Raw genomic sequence first — 18,884 nt, 5'->3', positions numbered from 1 at the left:
TGAATTAATATATTTATACAATGGGTGAAAAATGTTGCACTCTGGGACTTGACTCCATATCCTGGAAGCCAGAACCAACAGCTGAGGTGTAATGAAAACATCTAAACCCTTAAACAACACATCTGCTTATTGAAGCCATACAAACATGGAAAAGGATTAAAAAAAGATTTGGAACACTCAGTGTACCTTAGCACACTAAATGTATTTAACCATGTGACAAAAGGCAACTGTTAACAAAGGCTGGTGGTAGATGAGTAATTATTTCTTTGCTACACACTGGAGGAACTTGGACAGGTGGGTTTTGGCAGGTAACAGCAGCATGTTCTCGTGCTGTGGCCGGAGGGGTGAGACGAAACTCAAGAAGTGAAGTTTGAAAGTTGTCCATTCACCGAATGTCATACCCAGGAGGGCTTTCAGATCTTCTGTGTCACCAAAGACCAGAGCAGAACCATTGAGCATGTGGTTTTTCACTGTTTCCCTGTACTTACTGTCCAATTTCAACCTCTCCATCTGAAAAAAAAGAATATAAAACACAATGAGGATAAGTTAGGTCAACGAGTAAGGCTGAGAAATGTTATGAAATATTTTATCAACACTGATAAATACACAAATGCATAAAGGAATGCGCAAAACTGCTACCTCTGCAAAAACATTAAATAATGCAAAAACGTCCAACAAGATCTTTCTGACAAACTCACTACAAATTTTAGTATAAGTTTTTCTTTTTTTTTAAATGAGCTAGCTTTAGAACAAAAATATATAAGATATGCTATAAGCGCATTAGGTAGACTAACTTTGTCCGAACTCCTCACCTCTTCACATATGTCGTCTGTGGTCATTTTGATAAGACTTGTGACTGGAAGAGGAGCTATGTCCCTCATCCAACCAGAATCTTCCAGCCTGCATGTCCCTCTGATAAGAGCCAGTTCCCTCCTGATTGACTGATCCAGATTCACCATCCCTACTTGAAAGATCTCCAGGTTCTTTAAGGTGAACTCAAACTCGTCATCCTTGAGAAACGCTTCAAACACTTCAGGGTCTCCGTCCTGCTCGAGGAGGTCCTCAATGTTTGTCCGCATCACATATAGCTCCTCCCTGGACTCGCTGAAGACCTGCCAAAGGGTCTTTGAATCATCAGTGCTCACGTTCTGTTGATCAATCGCTGCTCTCTGCTTTTCATCCTCCACACACTGCAGGATCCAGCTGAATCGACAGGGCCACTGGTTGGCTAGAACCACCCATGCTGCAGTGTCCTCTGGGTCAGGAAATTCTTTCTTCAGTAACTTCATGACTATGACCGTTACCCAGACAGAGCTGATCATCCTCTTCATTGAGATGGCATCATCTAACATGTACTTGTTCAGCTTTTTTTCACCCTTGCTAAGGATTGTCAGAACCGTTTTCTCCAATTCATCCTCCTTCATTTCTATAGTATCTGCAAGGAACTCCGTTGATTCCCCAATTGCCACCACTATTGGCTCTATCACAGATATCTTTCTCCTGTGTCTGTTCCACTTCAAGGGGGGAATCTTCAGAGATGCCTGGAGTGTTGTAAAGACTGTGAAACAACTTGCGCTTTAAATTTTGAGACATTGTTGGGACTGTGAAGGCCAGAGTGACTATGCGGTTCAGCAGGCTGTGTGTGAGCTGTGGCGCCCTCAAGTAGCTCCACCTTAGTATCTTCCGTCTCGTTCTTCTGTGGGGACTGTACTACAAGAAAACCCCAAACAAAAAAGACAACTAGGAGAACTACTGGGACAACAATGATACACACCAGGACCAACTACAGAGGGCAGCTTAAAACCATCTTGTATGTCCAGTTAGAGGGTGTCCTTCACCTCCTGAAGTGAAAAAAAGTAACCCAAGGAAATAAACGGTTACCAATCATTGCTGTGTACTGTGTATGTTACTAATATAAATGCATTGTTTCTGTAAATTTAATCCCCATCATGCAGATCTAATGATAAGTTTGATCACAGCCCCTTAAAGTGATTCTTAATTATCTTCAGCTTTCCCTAATGGAGGTTGGAATCCTATTCGGATTCTCAATTTGACCAGTCCTAACAATATAGCAAGTTAGATTTGATGATTTTAAATTAGAAGACTCAGTTGAGTCAAATAAAAGTTCATCAACCCCCCCCAAAAATGGACATTATGTTAATATATTGCACACGGAGTAAGCGAAGGACTGAAAAGACACTAGAAGGCTGGCTAACGTGTTATTTAAAGTGCTTTGCAGAAAATTTTTCAATACTTTTTTGTTACCCACAAAACACACACATTAAAAGAATAACCACTAAAAATGTTTTTAAGGTATAGAAAAGCCAACAGAAACACATTTTCCTTTACTTCATCCTCTTCATCATATTGAGTGACACGATAGAGTGCTAGTTGCAGTTTCCCAAAATTCACCTGCATGGCATGAAACAATCGTATGGCTATACCAGCCCATAGCATGTCACTGCCTGCAAAATGCCAAGCACTGAAATTCACATAAAGGAACCTGACGTTCTGGCGATTCTGGTTCTCCATAGTCCAGACTGGTGTGTAGAAGATCAGCCTCACAATGAGAAGCAACAAATGTTTGACTGAAAGTTTGGCTGCAAGGGGCTTTTCTGATTTGTCGGATTTCTGCTCAATCCTCAAAGACTCCCGATTTGTGTACACTGAAAAACAACAATTACAATATTTACATTGAGGATGTAAGTAGTTTAGATCCATATGATTATATTAGAAAATATGGATGAAAAATATCATCATCAGGTCGTCTGCACTGATCAAAAAAGGCATCTGTGACCCAGTCTTGGAAAACCAGAATAAAAGATATATTTTAATATATTTTCTATGGATGCTTTGTTTAGTAACTCATCTCAAGTAGAAACAAAGTCGGAAGAAAAACGTACAAAACACTATGATCAAAAATGCAATATTGTGCATTCAACCTCTAAAATCAAGGAATTGACTTAATTCTCTGGTAAATATTTAAAATGTTATAGATTTTACCCATTTGGCTTCAAGTAAAATACACTGCAGCAAAAACTAAATCCAATACTTGCTCCAGAAAAACAATTAATGTCTCAGAGCCTCATTATTCTGTGAATTTTATTATCTGAGCTTGAAGCTTGATCTGAAACGTGCAATAAATCTGCCAAAGTAAAAAGAAAAATAATAATTCCTCTTGCAGCAGGACTTTCAGGGTACAGCAGCAATACTTTTCTTTTCCATGGAGGCCTGTCACCACTCAGACTAGTTGACATGACTTGTCTTTGTAATATATTTCCAAAATTTGAATGAACAGGGTGAATTTATATGTTCAGTCTGACTTGCTATCTTTTTTGTGTACTTTGCTTATTCCTCTTTGTTTAACTCTCCAGAATTTAGTTTACCATGCTTTAAAAAAGAAATCCTTTTTAAAAGATTTAAGGATGACTTAGATGACTGAGTAAAATGCTAAAAATGTCCCTTTTTAAATGCATCCAGTCAGTTTTTAAGAAGTTAAGACCTTTGGGTTTGACTGCATTATGTTGGAACATAATATGTTGTAATATTCTTTCACCATAATATTATTATGGACAGGTGCAGTTTGCACAGTCAGTGCATCACAGTTTCACACGTCTCTGTCACGTTCACAGCTCACACAGCAGATAAGGAGACGGTGTCATAAACACTGCAAACATGCAAATTATCTGATGCAGAAAGTAGTCATCAGTGTCACACAGAGTAAATCCAGGCAGGTTTAAGTGGTTGTTTTAGAAACGATCCGCTTGTACTTTTCACACCATTTACCTCCCAATTGATCAAGAATCACATCCAGCCGGTCCTGACAAGAAGAGTAGAGTCCCACTGTTGCCGGTGATGAAACCTTCGTTAGCGTCTTGGACAGAGCGTATGCATAGATATTATCTGAAAGCAGATTTATGTGAACAGTTGATGTAGCTAACTCATTATAATGCAGGTAATATTGCTGTTGCCTAAAGATACATTATTCTTTTAGTCTGTAGATTTAGAGGTGTTCTCTTTCAAAGCTCTGCAGATCTACATATTTCCTGGTGAAATTGTAAACTTTGGTCCGAGAAACGTCTCATAAACTTGCAGAGGACGTCCACTAGGTTTCACTGTTCTCTGCATACACTTGCCTCATACCTCAGCCTTTTACACTGTCACCCTGCAGCAAGAAGATCCTGGATCTGAATCCCAGCATGAAAGTTGCAATTTTTCCCTGTGCTTGCATGAGGGTAGTCTGGCTTCCATGACTGTAATGTCAATTGGTTTCTCTGAATTCTCCTTAAGCATGTGTGTGTATGGTTGTTTGTTGTGTATGTCTCTGTGTTGCTCTGCGATGGATTGGTCACCACTGGAGATAGCCACCAACCCCCTTAGCGACCCCACAAAGATCAGCATGTTAAATAATAGATGGACACTGGTTTATCAGACATTCCAAAAGTTAAAAAGTGTGGATATATTCTTAAATTTACCAAATTTTGAATGATTTATCAGTGGTAACGATACACAGCATATATTATTTGCTAAGTGAATATTCATTGGCATATACATTTTCATTAAAGCTCTAAATGTGCAATTACTTTTCAGGCAGTCAGAGGTGAACTTAGTAGATGCGACCATAGCAAGGTAAAGCATCAGCTGTTTGAATGTGTGAGATTTCTTGGTAAAAACAACTGCAGTCTTGCAATGTTTTTACAACAATTGTGTCAGGAATTGCAGGAGCTGCTTAGGTATCATGAGAGAGACAGGGGGTATTATGTCCTCTCCCATCTATCATTGAATTAGCTCAGTTGTGATGCTGTTGTCTTGAAATTTTCAGAAAGACAAGACTTGTGCAATAGCAGCTACTGAAAATGCTCTCAAACTCCTTCTTGTGTTTGCTCCTGCTACTTTTTTCCCCTCCAGACTTTCAAACACCTTATGGCTGCTGTTCATTAATTTGGCCCAGACAGGCACTGTTCCCATCAAACAGGATAGAAATCAGAGGCTGAACTCACACAGAGCCACCACTGATTCACATAATGTTTGCGAAGTGTGTTAGGGAGAATTCATTTGCACCCTGAAACAGAGTGAAAATAGAGTCCTTCTGAGGAGAAGGGAAGTACTCTTCTACATGCACATTCATTTCTTGTGGAATAACTCACCTGTTGTTACCTCCTTCATGATGACTGTAGGATGGGGCACGTAGCTGTCAGAGAAAACACCTTTGATCTGTGAAAAATAAGAAACAGCAAGACTCTCAGCTTGGGACATTTTGGAGACATTTCTGCAGCCATGTGTAATCTGTTTAGTTCCAGCTCTCTCCTCACTTCCCTCCTCTCGCATCTCTTCCTCTCCTCAAACCTTTAAGGTATTAATACATATCATTGGATTTATTTTTTTATTAATTAATCATAAAGGCTTCTAGAGAAATTTTATGAAGGATATTAATTGTTAATACAACAGTTACTGATAGTTTGTATGTCAAAGGCTTATAAACAGATAATGGTAAATTTAATTCTGAGTAGAAAATGTATGGGGAGGTGTTTGTAATGTTAACAGTAAGGAATTATCAGCAACATTTAGGTTTATTTAGCCTGTAATAGAGAGAAACTAGAACATTTCTGAAGAAATTTAAACGGGGCTTGCCAAAGTGTGCCCATCGGTTTGAACCCAGCATTCTGATGCTGTAGTATTGATGCTACTGCTTACTTTAGCATCAATACTAAAGTAAGCTGCAATTTACTCAAGAGCATGTGGAGAGGCACAAGCTTGTTGAGTAACATGGACTTATACCATTCAGTATGTTGAAATTAGTGTACAAGTTAAAATGAGCCAAATTGCTAACATTAGTCTAAATGCTGGCAGTAGCATGTGGGGCATCACTAACATGTTGTCTTACATTGACTTACTCCATTCAGTGTACTAAGCGTGGCTAATAAATAAGAAAAACACCTAAAAGTTTTTTTAGTAATAAGGCTAATGGGGGCAGTGAAATGCTAATGCTTGTACTAATGTTTGTGCTAATGTTAATTCACTGCCGCCTATGGCGGTGCACTAATATTGAGATGGTGTCATCATGACCGACTTTCATACCAATAGAGCCAAACTATATTTGTAGGTATGAAGGTGAGTTAAAAACTGTTTGGGGATCAGAAATCCTCTCCGTTTCTCACTCTAGTGGAGGAATATTGTGCAAGGCAGTGCACTAACCTGGGAGATTTTTATTTTATGGTAAAGGCTAATATTTGTGCACAGCCTAAGCTTCATTTTAAAGTGCCACAATAATCCCATGTGTAACAGTGGTTGGGTTAAACCAGTGATATACAGCAATTACCTGTTGTGAAAAATATGAAGGCTTTTATTAAATATTGTACAATAACCAAAAAGAGAGATGTAACTTCTGTCATGAATATAGATTAGCCAAAACCCCTACAAATTACATGAAACACTGCTACTTCCGGTGGGCGCCGGAAGTAAGACCCATAATCGTTTCCCCAGTAAGCCTCCCGGGAATAAGGTGGATAGAATGTTCAATTCCAATGGTATCAATGACATCAGCAGTGATGTCATCACTCTATATCAAAAGGGAATATCTCTCTTGAATAAAGATATTCAAGAGAGATATTGAATATCTCTCTTGATATTCAAGAGAGATATATCTTGAATATCAAGACATATCTTGATATTCAAGATATATCTTGAATATATCTTGTTTGTTGTGTATGTCTCTGTGTTATGTCAGAGACATTGTGTCTCTCTGGCATAGAATGTCAGAGAGACACTCTATAATTTCTCTCTGACATTCTATAATGTCAGAGAGACATTCTATAAATGTCTCTCTGACATTTATAGAATGCCAGAGAGACAAAGTTCTCTCTGACCTGTTCCACAGTTCAATCGCGACAGATCACCCTTCAGAGCTTGTTAGATATCGATTCCAGAGAAGTGAGAATTCACCCTCTGCTGGCTTCAAGATTACCCCCTCAGTGGAAGACGTGGAAGAGACAAACCAACACATCAAAGATCTGACAAAGCAGGTGGACGATCTTAAAACAGAGTTGCAGAATCAGATTTTTGAACTCCTTAAGGAAAGAGACCGAAAGGGTTGCATGTGAGGCTGAAGTCAAATCACAGCAGGAGGAGATTCAAAAACTGCAAAAAATGTTGGAAAAAGAACGTCACCAGCAAAAGATTAAAGATGTGTCAAAGGTTTCCTGCTCTTCCAAAGTCACAGTTGACAAGAGTGTTCTTCAACAGCTGGAGTACTTCAAGCTGGAGGCTGCAAAATACGCCTCCCGCAATAAAGGTCTAATTGAAGTAATGGTTGAAGAATACAGAGTGAGACTTAAATATGAGGAGCAGCTCAAAAGTCACTCTGAGCAAGCTTCCAAATTTAAGGCTCAGGAGGAAACGGTGAAAGCTCTCCAGGGTCAGGTTGCAGACCTGAAGGTGGAGTTACAACTTGCTCTGGAAAATAACCATCCTAGAGGTTCCACCCAACCAGAGACCCCCCTGCAAATAGAGGAGCCCAAGCAAAGGCAGACCTTCAATCAACAAGGGGTCTCCAGCAATAGCCTGACTCGGCCTTTGCGCCAACCCACATCCAGCTTGCAAACAGAAGGCTCCCTACAAACAGAGGAGACCAAGGATAGACAGACCTCCAATCAACCAGGGAGGTCTGAGGAAAGACGGACCTTCACTAAACCAAGGAGGTCCGAAGAAAGATGGATCTCCAATCAACCAGGGAGGTCCGAGGAAAGACAGACCTTCACTCATCCAGGGAGGTCCGAGGAAAGACGGACCTTCACTCAACCAGGGAGGTCCGAGGAAAGATGGACCTCCAATCAACCAGGGAGGTCCGAAGAAAGACAGACCTTTACTCAACCAGGGAGGTCCGAGGAAAGACGGACCTTCACTCAACCAGGGAGGTCCAAGGAAAGACGGACCTCCAATCAACCAGGGAGGTCTGAGGAAAGGCAGACCTTCACTCAACCAGGGTGGTCCGAGGAAAGATGGACCTCCAATCAACCAGTGAGGTCAGAGGAAAGACAGACCAACTATCAAACACAGAGGTCTGAAGAAAGACAGACGTCCATTCGACCAACCTCCACTGGTTGCATGGAGGGCCTTCATGTTGGCATTGGCATGAAGAAAAATCTAAGCCTGGCTCGGCCTTTACACCGACCCACACCCAGGTGGTACTAACCCAGGTCACTATCCAAGCCAAGGTTTTGCCAACACTGGGCATTATGTAAATTCAATCCTTTACTCCAGGGGTGCCCAAAGTCGGTCCTCGAGGCCTGACTTTGAGCACCCCTGCTTTACACAAATTAAGGAAATCTAAACAGATGCAGGCAAATAAAATTCCTGACTCCAAAATCAAGTCAATCAAGTCAGAACCAAAAGGCAAACTTTTGGTTCTGATTGGTTTCTGATGTGTTGAATGTGTCTCAGCACATTCAGCACATTAGACTACTAATGTACTGCAGCTATGCAATTGGCAGAAATACAACCTAACATTAGATCATCATTGTTTATTTATAGAATGATTTAGAAAACAAAATGCTGTACAGGCTTGTCAAATCTATTTCGACCTATATTAGAACTTTGCATTCATTTCTCTTCATTTTAGTAGCTGCGATTTTCCCTAACCCTAACCAATACTAGTCTATTCCTAATTAGCTAAAACTTAATTCGCACTTTACCTCTAAATGCTACCCCTGATCCAAATCAATGAATCCATCATATTAGAACCAGGTCTTGGTCCTATTATGATGGACATAATATGACACTGTACATATAATGGTGTGTTCGCACCAAACATATTTTGAGCATCAGGCATGTCTGGTTTACATTCAAACTCGATGTGGAGGCGCGTCGAGGGCTATTGAGCACTACGAGCATCTAGCGCAACGTTGGACGCTCCACATAGACTTTGAATATAAACCAGACTCGCCTGATGCTCAAAAGGTGTGAATGCACCATTAGAATGTTCAGTTCCTATGGTAACAATTACATAATCAGTGATGACATCACTCTTTGATGCATCAAATGAATCTCTCTCTTGAGTGTAGCACACAGACTGTTTTTTCAGACAGCCTGTGACTTATAAGTTATAAGTTATGAATCTTTTCTAGGAGCTGTTTAAATTATTTGAAGGTACAGAATCAGCCTAGTACATGTTCACATTCTCAGGTGAGAGAAACTCACCTGGTATAAAGTTAATTTTTCAGTACTGGAATTGCACCAAAGATAAATTAGTTTCATCAAAGCATGTCATGAATACGTGTGCATGCCATGTACTCAATCTCAAGTCCAGAGCATACTAGTTTTTTTGTTGCTTTTGCCACCACTAGATGATATGCATTTAAGATATAACATAAACAGCACTATTCAGAGATGCAATGAGTTTATAGCAGTTGTTTGAATTATCTAATCGTCTGTTGATTTGCAGCAGTCCACATTATTAGCAGATATAGAGGGCCCCAAAATAAAATTCTGAGGAAGCGGGTGATCGGGATGGTCAATCCTCACAAAGTTTGGAGCACGATACTCAAAATTAAATAAATCGATAATTGTGACAGAACAAAGAAGAGGTTTGAAGTTGATTGATACACGGACGGATGAGATTTCTCAAATTAACCCAGTGTGGCCCTCTATCACCATTAGTTTGCTGTGTTTTATAATAATAAAACGTGTTTATTATTATTAACGCTTTGGTGAAAAAAACTGATTGAAAGTCGATTTATTTACTGCATGTTTATGTCTGCTAAGGCTAAGATGGGACGGCACTGAAAGCAGCCCTTTAAACCATTCAGACGAACACAACAGAGACACAATCAGATGACCTCGCGATAATAACTCAGAAATAGTCCGTAAGAAAGGCCGGATCCGGCCCGCGGGCCGTAGTTTGGGGACCACTGGCGTACAGTATTCAATTATGCCGCTTGAACCGATTAGGAGATTTGCGAGGGAACGCAAAAGAAAAAAAAAAAAATTCCCCATGTCCCCTGGAGGGCTCCGTCACTTTTTGAAGTTGAATTTGATCCGTTTTTTGTTAATTATGTCGCCACAGTTCGAAATGCCAACAAAAGTAATAACTCCCCTCACGGGATCGAGCCGCACGTTTTGGTATGTATTGGGAGGGGGCACGCAGCGGTACGAGCCGCATTAACGGTACTAGGAAGGGGCAGTTATTCTGAGGTGTAGAACAATAGGTGCCTGCCTATGCATTGCCATGGCAAGCCCCCAAAAAGTGGGAGTTCATTTTTCAAAGTCCCATTTTCATCATGTTATTTATATATTTATAAATGTCAGAGTTTCAAACTAAAATTTATGTGTTCCTACATCACTCAGATTGTTAAATAAAGATAACATATAGTGTTTCGTCATGCTTCTGACAATCTGGTCTGATATGTTGATTTGTTTACTCGTATAGTTTGCAAACTAAATATTTAGGATAAATAAAGCTAATATTTAAATTGAATATTATTTATTTAAGAAGCTTCATATTTAGTTTTTTAAACTAAATATTTATTTACTAAAAGTTCAAGTTTCAAAATAAGCATGTCAACATGTTAAAACTAAATATCTAGATCCAAATTAAATATTTATTTTTGCTAAGTAAATATGTAGTTCCAAATTAAATTTTAATTTTGCTAACTAAATATTTAGTTTATTGTCCAAACTAAACATTTAATTTTCAACTTCAGCATTTAGACTTCAACTTATTTTATTGTCATTGCTCAAAGACACAAAAGTGAATTTGGCAACAAAATGTCATTGCTTAGCTACCAGAGTACACAGAAAATATATTGAAAAACTATAAACTTTTTTTTTTTTAATTAATATTACATTGGTAACTAAATAAGATTTATTTATCTGTGAGATAAACAAATGACTAAATCTGTTTAGCTATTGGTTTAGTTATAAACCTATAAGCTAAATGAAGGGCGTTATTTAGCTCGGACCTCAATATTTACATACGAACTAATTATTGGCACATTTGCTTACCGATAAGCGGAACTGGAATATCACAATAAAAACTGGGTTTTGCTGTCCTCTATATAAACTTCACTGATGGCAGTACTGAATCGCTCCAGTCGTCGCTCAAGTAAGGTTGTTCTATATATATAATCGGTTCTTTCCCTCTTTACATGTCCAAATTGTAATTAAAAAACATAGGACGTACCGTTTTAACGGTTATTCAGTCGTTTAGTCATGTTTCTATAGCAACAGTTTCTGCATCGACGGAACACTTCCGGTTCATGTTTGATTCAGTCTTTAACTGTCTTTAACTGAATCGAACACTACGTTTTTTTTTTACACAAACAATATAAGAAATTTTCATAGAAATCATTTTGTTTTACGATTGAATAAACAGGAAGTCTTAAAGGTTGATAGGTCTAAAACAAACCTTGTTCAAATATTTTGTTTGTTCAATTCTTTCATCTTGAATTGAAATTAAAGATGAAAGAATGTTGTTTTTTCATATTTTAATTCTTATAATTTTTTTTGTCCGATTATATTCTGATTTAAGATATTCTTCATAAACTGTCAGTTTTTTTTTTATATAGATAGACATGATTTTGTCCAAATCATAAATACATCCTTGGTCTTATTCAGATCTGTCTGTAGTGCAGCCAGACTTGGGTAGAATATAAAAACATTCAATAAATTATGCATGTTGTCAAGATATATGAACTTGAAAATGAAGGAAAAGGTATTTGGACCCAAAACGCTCTAAGCTAGTTGGAGTGTTTCTGACGGGCCTGAGAGTTTGGAAAAGACAAATTCTCCAGAGGTCAAGCAAGGCAGATCAAATGATGGATTCATCTGACTTAAGGCTGCTGCATTTCATACTCTTTAAAAATTTGACATTACTAACAGCGTTCAGCAGGCGGTGTAAAGCTGAAGATGTTAATTGGCAGCAAGTAGTTTTGCATCGAACCTGCACTTCAGAAATGTGTATGACAGACATGAGTTGTTTTTTTTATTAGTTACACCATGAATGCTCTGTATTTTGGGATGCATGGGAACACAACAAGAAGAGACTACATACAAACTGCAGTGTTTTTTGTAGTTTCAGACATTTTACTTGTAAATGTTCCTGACTATTTAACAGCCATTTATATCATGTTTAGATGTTTAGATTGCAGCCAGCATCTCTTCAGTTTGATCAGTATTTGACTTTCATTAGAAATGTGTCTTCCCCTCAGTAACAGCTGTTTCTTTACAGCACTTTGTTTGTGCCAAATGTGAGAAACCTTTCCTCGGTCACCGCCATTATGAGAGAAAAGGTTTGGCTTATTGTGAGACGCATTACAATCAGGTAAGAAGCTAAAACTTGGCTTTGAATGACACGACTAACATCACAATGCAGGTAGACAATGATGGAATTTGTTTGCTTTCTCTCCTTGTTTCTCTGCTGTCAAGCTCTTTGGGGACGTGTGTTATCACTGCAACCGTGTGATTGAAGGCGATGGTGAGCATCGGTGTGATAAAACACATAATTAGGATCTTCTATGATTCAGTAATTAAAAAGCGTTCTGTGGTTCAGCAATGAACAAAGTGTTGCTTTCAGTGACAGCAGCTGAATCTTCTGTTTTTATTTATTTTTTTCTGCACCCCCTCAGTTGTGTCTGCTCTCAACAAAGCCTGGTGTGTCAGTTGTTTCTCCTGCTCCACCTGCAACACCAAGCTCACTCTCAAGTAAGTCTTAATATGTTCGTTGATGCAAACCATAAAATCTAGTCACACGCAACTCTTCCACCTCATGTTTGTTGTGCCTCTGACTTTTCTTTAACACTTCTCACGTGCCTTAAAAACAAGAAGAGTTTTAATGGGAATGGCTTCTACATTACAACTTGCATCTTCACTCAGAATAGCTGTGCCCGTGTTTGTCTGTAATTAACTGTTGAATACAGAATCCTTTGAGCCTTAATGTCTGTATTATCAAATTGATTTATTGTTATTTTTTAGAAAAATCTTGAAGTTTTCAAAGTAGTGCATAAAATTAGTATTATTAATGAATATAATGAATGAATATAATTGTGAAATTAACTGTGGTAATTCATGCCCGACATGGGTTTTGTTTTATATTTCAAAATCTAATAATGTATGCTGTCTGAATGTGGTTATGTATCGAAAATGGCTAGATTTGTGGAATACTACTGTATTAATTAACGTAACATTAAAGGTGCATGACTAAAAGGAAAGCAAATAGAACTGTTCTCTAGTTAGTATTTTAACGTGTTTGATGAAAATGTCACTAAAAAACCAACCCTCAAGTTGCTTTGATTATTTTTAAAGTTGAGTGTGTTTTGAAAAGACAGCCACACAAAATAAGGTTTCTAATTTTACTATTGGAACACTTTATTTACATTTCATTTGACTTGGCATTTAGGATGGAATGAAAACATACAGTTTACTGCATCTTATGGACAGTGTTGAGCTGCTTCACCAAAGAGCAATAAAGTATTCTGAACATATATTGTTGAACTTAAGTTTACAGGAATTAATCATTATGAGCTTATGATCAACCTTTTTTCCCCACAACATAACTTCAGTGCTCTGTGGTGTTAAGTTTCTTAGAGGTCATAATGCGACAGTTTACTTACGACTGAACTCTTATGAATTAATGTTTGAACAGTTTGAGCTATAAATCTCCCACGTGGTAAACACTGGAAACTCTTTAGTAACCTGGTAAAGTTTAGTAGATAATCAGTTTCCGTTGTTGCAAACTAAAACTGAACTTTTGTGCTTTTTTTTAAATTTTATTAAATGGTTATGAACAATAATTACATTAAAAGCAACATGCATATGCTAAACATTATCAGTAGAAGTCAAATGACTCACTAAGACGCTTGAGTTGTAGTTCAGCTGTGAATTAATATATTTATACAATGGGTGAAAAATGTTGCACTCTGGGACTTGACTCCATATCCTGGAAGCCAGAACCAACAGCTGAGGTGTAATGAAAACATATTTCAACACTTGATCAACACGTCTGCTTATCAAAGCCATACAAACATGGAAAGGGGTTTAAAAAAATTATTTGGAGTACTCAGAGTACTTTAGCACACTAAATGTATTTAACTGTATTTAAAAGGCAGCTGTTAACACAGGCTGGTGGTAGATGAGTAATTATTTCTTTGCTACACACTGGAGGAACTTGGACAGGTGGGTTTTGGCAGGTAACAGCAGCATGTTCTCGTGCTGTGGCCGGAGGGGTGAGACGAAACTCAAGAAGTGAAGTTTGAAAGTTGTCCATTCACCGAATGTCATACCCAGGAGGGCTTTCAGATCTTCTGTGTCACCAAAGACCAGAGCAGAACCATTGAGCATGTGGTTTTTCACTGTTTCCCTGTACTTACTGTCCAATTTCATTCTCTCCATCTGAAAAAAAGAATAGAAAATACAATGGGGGTATGTTAGGTCAATGAGTAAGACTGAGAAATGTTCTAAAATATTTTTAGCACAAAATGCATAAAGGAATGTGCAAACTATCAAAGCAAAAACATAAAGTGATGGAAAAATGTCCAACGATCTCTTTCTGAAAAACTGTCATTACAGATTTAAATCTGAAAGTTTTTGAGAAATGAGCTAGAAAGATCTAGACAGATCTTTAAAGAACGATTTAGAACAAAACTATCCAATGTAAATAAATTAATTACAGCAAGATATGCTATAAGTGCATAAGTCAGACAAACTAACTTTGTCCGAACTCCTCACCTCTTCACATATGTCGTCTGCTTCATCACAGTCCTATTCATTTAATCTCATTATGTGATTAATATTCATAAGTCACTTATAAACTACTATGAATTAAAGTTTGAAAAATATCAGCTATAAATGACTTGTGTGGTTTACTCTGGAAACGCATCTTTAGTGACCTGGTAAAGTTTAGTAGGTCATTTTGCAAACTAAGATTGATTTTTTTTTATTTTTTAATTTTTTACTTAAATAGTTATGAACCGTAATTACATTAAAAGCAACACAGCTGCTGTGGTTCAGCTGTGAATTAATATATTTATACAGTGGGGGTATGTTAGGTCAACGAGTAAGACTGAGAAATGTTATGAAATATTTTATCAACACTGATAAATACACAAATGCATAAAGGAATGCGCAAAACTGCTACCTCTGCAAAAACATTAAATAATGCAAAAACGTCCAACAAGATCTCTTTCTGACAAACTCACTACAAATTTTAGTCTGTAAGTTTTTCTTTTTTTCAAACGAGCTAGCCTTAGAACAAAAATATATAAGATATGCTATAAGCGCATTAGGTAGACTAACTTTGTCCGAACTCCTCACCTCTTCACATATGTCGTCTGTGGTCATTTTGATAAGACTTGTGACTGGAAGAGGAGCTATGTTCCTCATCCAACCAGAATCTTCCAGCCTGCATGTCCCTCTGATAAGAGCCAGTTCCCTCCTGATTGACTGATCCAGATTCACCATCCCTACTTGAAAGATCTCCAGGTTCTTTAAGGTGAACTCAAACTCGTCATCCTTGAGAAACGCTTCAAACACTTCAGGGTCTCCGTCCTGCTCGAGGAGGTCCTCAATGTTTGTCCGCATCACATATAGCTCCTGCCTGGACTCGCTGAAGACCTGCCAAAGGGTCTTTGAATCATCAGTGCTCACGTTCTGTTGATCAATCGCTGCTCTCTGCTTTTCATCCTCCACACACTGCAGGATCCAGCTGAATCGACAGGGCCACTGGTTGGCTAGAACCACCCATGCTGCAGTGTCCTCTGGGTCAGGAAACTCTTTCTTCAGTAACTTCATGACTATGACCGTTACCCAGACAGAGCTGATCATCCTCTTCATTGAGATGGCATCATCTAACATGTACTTGTTCAGCTTTTTTTCACCGTTGCTAAGGATTGTCAGAACCGTTTTCTCCAATTCATCCTCCTTCACATCTAAAGTATCTCTATTTGTGTTGATCAGAGGATTTGACTCTTTTGATTCCTCAATTGCCACCACAGACAGATCTATTGAAGATGTATTTCTCCTGTGTCTGTTCCATCTTAAAGATGAATCTTCAGAGATGCCTGGAGTGTTGTTAAGACTGTGAAACAACTTGTGCTTTGAATTTTCACACATTGTTGGGACTGTGAAGGCCAGAGTGACTATGCGGTTCAGCAGTCCGTGAGCTCTGTCCTCTTTACAGATGGAGCTTTCTGCAAATTTCACTTTTTCTAACAGAACAGTTGGATTTACAGCCAGAATGGAAATAATTGAGCTTTCCTCATCTGAGAGTAACATATCGATGGCCTCCAGGACTCCAACAATTTTCTTGGGGGAGCAACGGTCCAGATTAGTAATTTTCAACACAATACGAATCCTCCTCTTTTCAAACACCTCCATGAACTTGATGAATTGAGTCAGAAACCACATTTCTTTCCTGACTTCATTCATGAATCCCAATTGGTTGCTGATCCGTTCGTTGTCCATTTCTTTCTTAATGTTATGTTTTTGACTGAAAATGAGGTTCTTGATCATCTGAAAGGCAAACCTGAGTCCTGTTACTGCTGGGACTCCTAAGGTTGCAATAGCAAAGCCCTCCAGGATATTCATCTCACTATGTGCTTCTGTTCCCTGCTCCTCTGGTGTTGTTTCAGCATTAGGAAAAACCCAAACAAAAAAGACCACTACGAGAACTATCGGGACAACAATGATGGACAGTAGGAAAAACCACAGGGGGCAGCAGCAAACCTTCTTCGATATCCAGTTATTGGGGCTGTCCTTCACCTCCTGAAGTGACAAAAAGTAACCCAAGAAGAAAAAACTGGTTACCAATCACTGCTGTGTTTTAGGGATATGTCTACTTAACTAAATGCTGACTTTCTATCAGTTTGTTGCCCACTTTTTGTTTTGAAACCACTAGGTAACTGGAAGATAGTTTGGTAAAATAAATGCATCGTTCCTTCAAATTTAATCCCTATAATGCAGATGTCATGTTGAGTTTGATCTCAAAATGAGATCAATATTTAATAAGTAGATTCAGTTGAGTGAAATTATTAATTTTTGGAAAAAGCCAATGGACAGCATGTTAATGTTTTACACATTGAATCAGAGAAGGACTGAAAAGACATAAACTGGCTGTCCAACAAGGCAGAATATTTTCCAATGATTTTTTTTATTACCCACAAAAACACACACGTCAAAATAATAACCTTTAAATATGTTCTTAAGGTATAAAAGAGCCAGAAGAAACTCACCTTTTCCTTTACTTCATCCTCTTCATCATATTGAGTGACACGATAGAGTGCTAGTTGCAGTTTCCCAAAATTCACCTGCATGGCATGAAACAATCGTATGGCTATACCAGCCCATAGCATGTCACTGCCTGCAAAATGCCAAGCACTGAAATTCACATAAAGGAACCTGACGTTCTGGCGATTCTGGTTCTCCATAGTCCAGACTGGTGTGTAGAAGATCAGCCTCACAATGAGAAGCAACAAATGTTTGACTGAAAGTTTGGCTGCAAGGGGCTTTTCTGATTTGTCGGATTTCTGCTCAATCCTCAAAGACTCCCGATTTGTGTACACTGAAAAACAACAATTACAATATTTACATTGAGGATGTAAGTAGTTTAGATCCATATGATTGTATTAGAAAATATGGATGAAAAATATCATCATCAGGTCGTCTGCACTGATCAAAAAAGGCATCTGTGACCCAGTCTTGGAAAACCAGAATAAAAGATATATTTTAATATATTTCTATGGATGCTTTGTTTAGTAACTCGTCTCAAGTAGAAACAAAGTCGGAAGAAAAACGTACAAAACACTATGATCAAAAATGCAATATTGTGCATTCAACCTCTAAAATCAAGGAATTGACTTAATTCTCTGGTAAATATTTAAAATGTTATAGATTTTACCCATTTGGCTTCAAGTAAAATACACTGCAGCAAAAACTAAATCCAATACTTGCTCCAGAAAAACAATTAATGTCTCAGAGCCTCATTATTCTGTGAATTTTATTATCTGAGCTTGAAGCTTGATCTGAAACGTGCAATAAATCTGCCAAAGTAAAAAGAAAAATAATAATTCCTCTTGCAGCAGGACTTTCAGGGTACAGCAGCAATACCTTTCTTTTCCATGGAGGCCTGTCACCACTCAGACTAGTTGACATGACTTGTCTTTGTAATATATTTCCAAAATTTGAATGAACAGGGTGAATTTATATGTTCAGTCTGACTTGCTATCTTTTTTGTGTACTTTGCTTATTCCTCTTTGTTTAACTCTCCAGAATTTAGTTTACCATGCTTTAAAAAAGAAATCCTTTTTAAAAGATTTAAGGATGACTTAGATGACTGAGTAAAATGCTAAAAATGTCCCTTTTTAAATGCATCCAGTCAGTTTTTAAGAAGTTAAGACCTTTGGGTTTGACTGCATTATGTTGGAACATAATATGTTGTAATATTCTTTCACCATAATATTATTATGGACAGGTGCAGTTTGCATAGTCAGTGCATCACAGTTTCACACGTCTCTGTCACGTTCACAGCTCACACAGCAGATAAGGAGACGGTGTCATAAACACTGCAAACATGCAAATTATCTGATGCAGAAAGTAGTCATCAGTGTCACACAGAGTAAATCCAGGCAGGTTTAAGTGGTTGTTTTAGAAACGATCCGCTTGTACTTTTCACACCATTTACCTTCCATTTGATCGAGAATCACATCCAGCCGGTCCTGACAAGAAGAGTAGAGTCCCACTGTTGCCGGTGATGAAACCTTCGTTAGCGTCTTGGACAGAGCGTATGCATAGATATTATCTGAAAGCAGATTTATGTGAACAGTTGATGTAGCTAACTCATTATAATGCAGGTAATATTGCTGTTGCCTAAAGATACATTATTCCTTTAGTTTGTAGAT

General features: G+C 38.1%; 1 protein-coding gene and 1 long non-coding RNA gene across 2 annotated transcripts; one reads left to right on the top strand and one right to left on the bottom strand.

Moving 5' to 3' along the window:
• Nucleotides 1-241: 241 nt before the first annotated feature.
• nkpd1 (NTPase, KAP family P-loop domain containing 1) lies at nt 242-18,683 on the bottom strand. The gene is given in 7 exon segments (XM_081605122.1): nt 242-510; nt 813-1,523; nt 1,525-1,710; nt 2,338-2,666; nt 3,787-3,903; nt 5,148-5,214; nt 18,668-18,683. Coding segments are annotated over 6 exon segments (1,614 nt in total). The 5' UTR covers nt 5,167-5,214; nt 18,668-18,683; the 3' UTR covers nt 242-258.
• Nucleotides 11,630-12,794, top strand: LOC145551088 (uncharacterized). The gene is made up of 3 exons (XR_014086886.1): nt 11,630-12,316; nt 12,421-12,469; nt 12,621-12,794. It is a non-coding gene; the product is annotated as an uncharacterized LOC145551088 (long non-coding RNA).
• Nucleotides 18,684-18,884: the final 201 nt, after the last annotated feature.

The sequence above is a fragment of the Poecilia reticulata genome, chromosome 3, assembly GCF_904066995.2.
Source record: "Poecilia reticulata chromosome 3, P_reticulata-male-v2, whole genome shotgun sequence".
In the NCBI taxonomy this organism is placed as follows: domain Eukaryota; kingdom Metazoa; phylum Chordata; class Actinopteri; order Cyprinodontiformes; family Poeciliidae; genus Poecilia; species Poecilia reticulata.
This window is presented reverse-complemented; position numbering and strand designations above follow the sequence as displayed.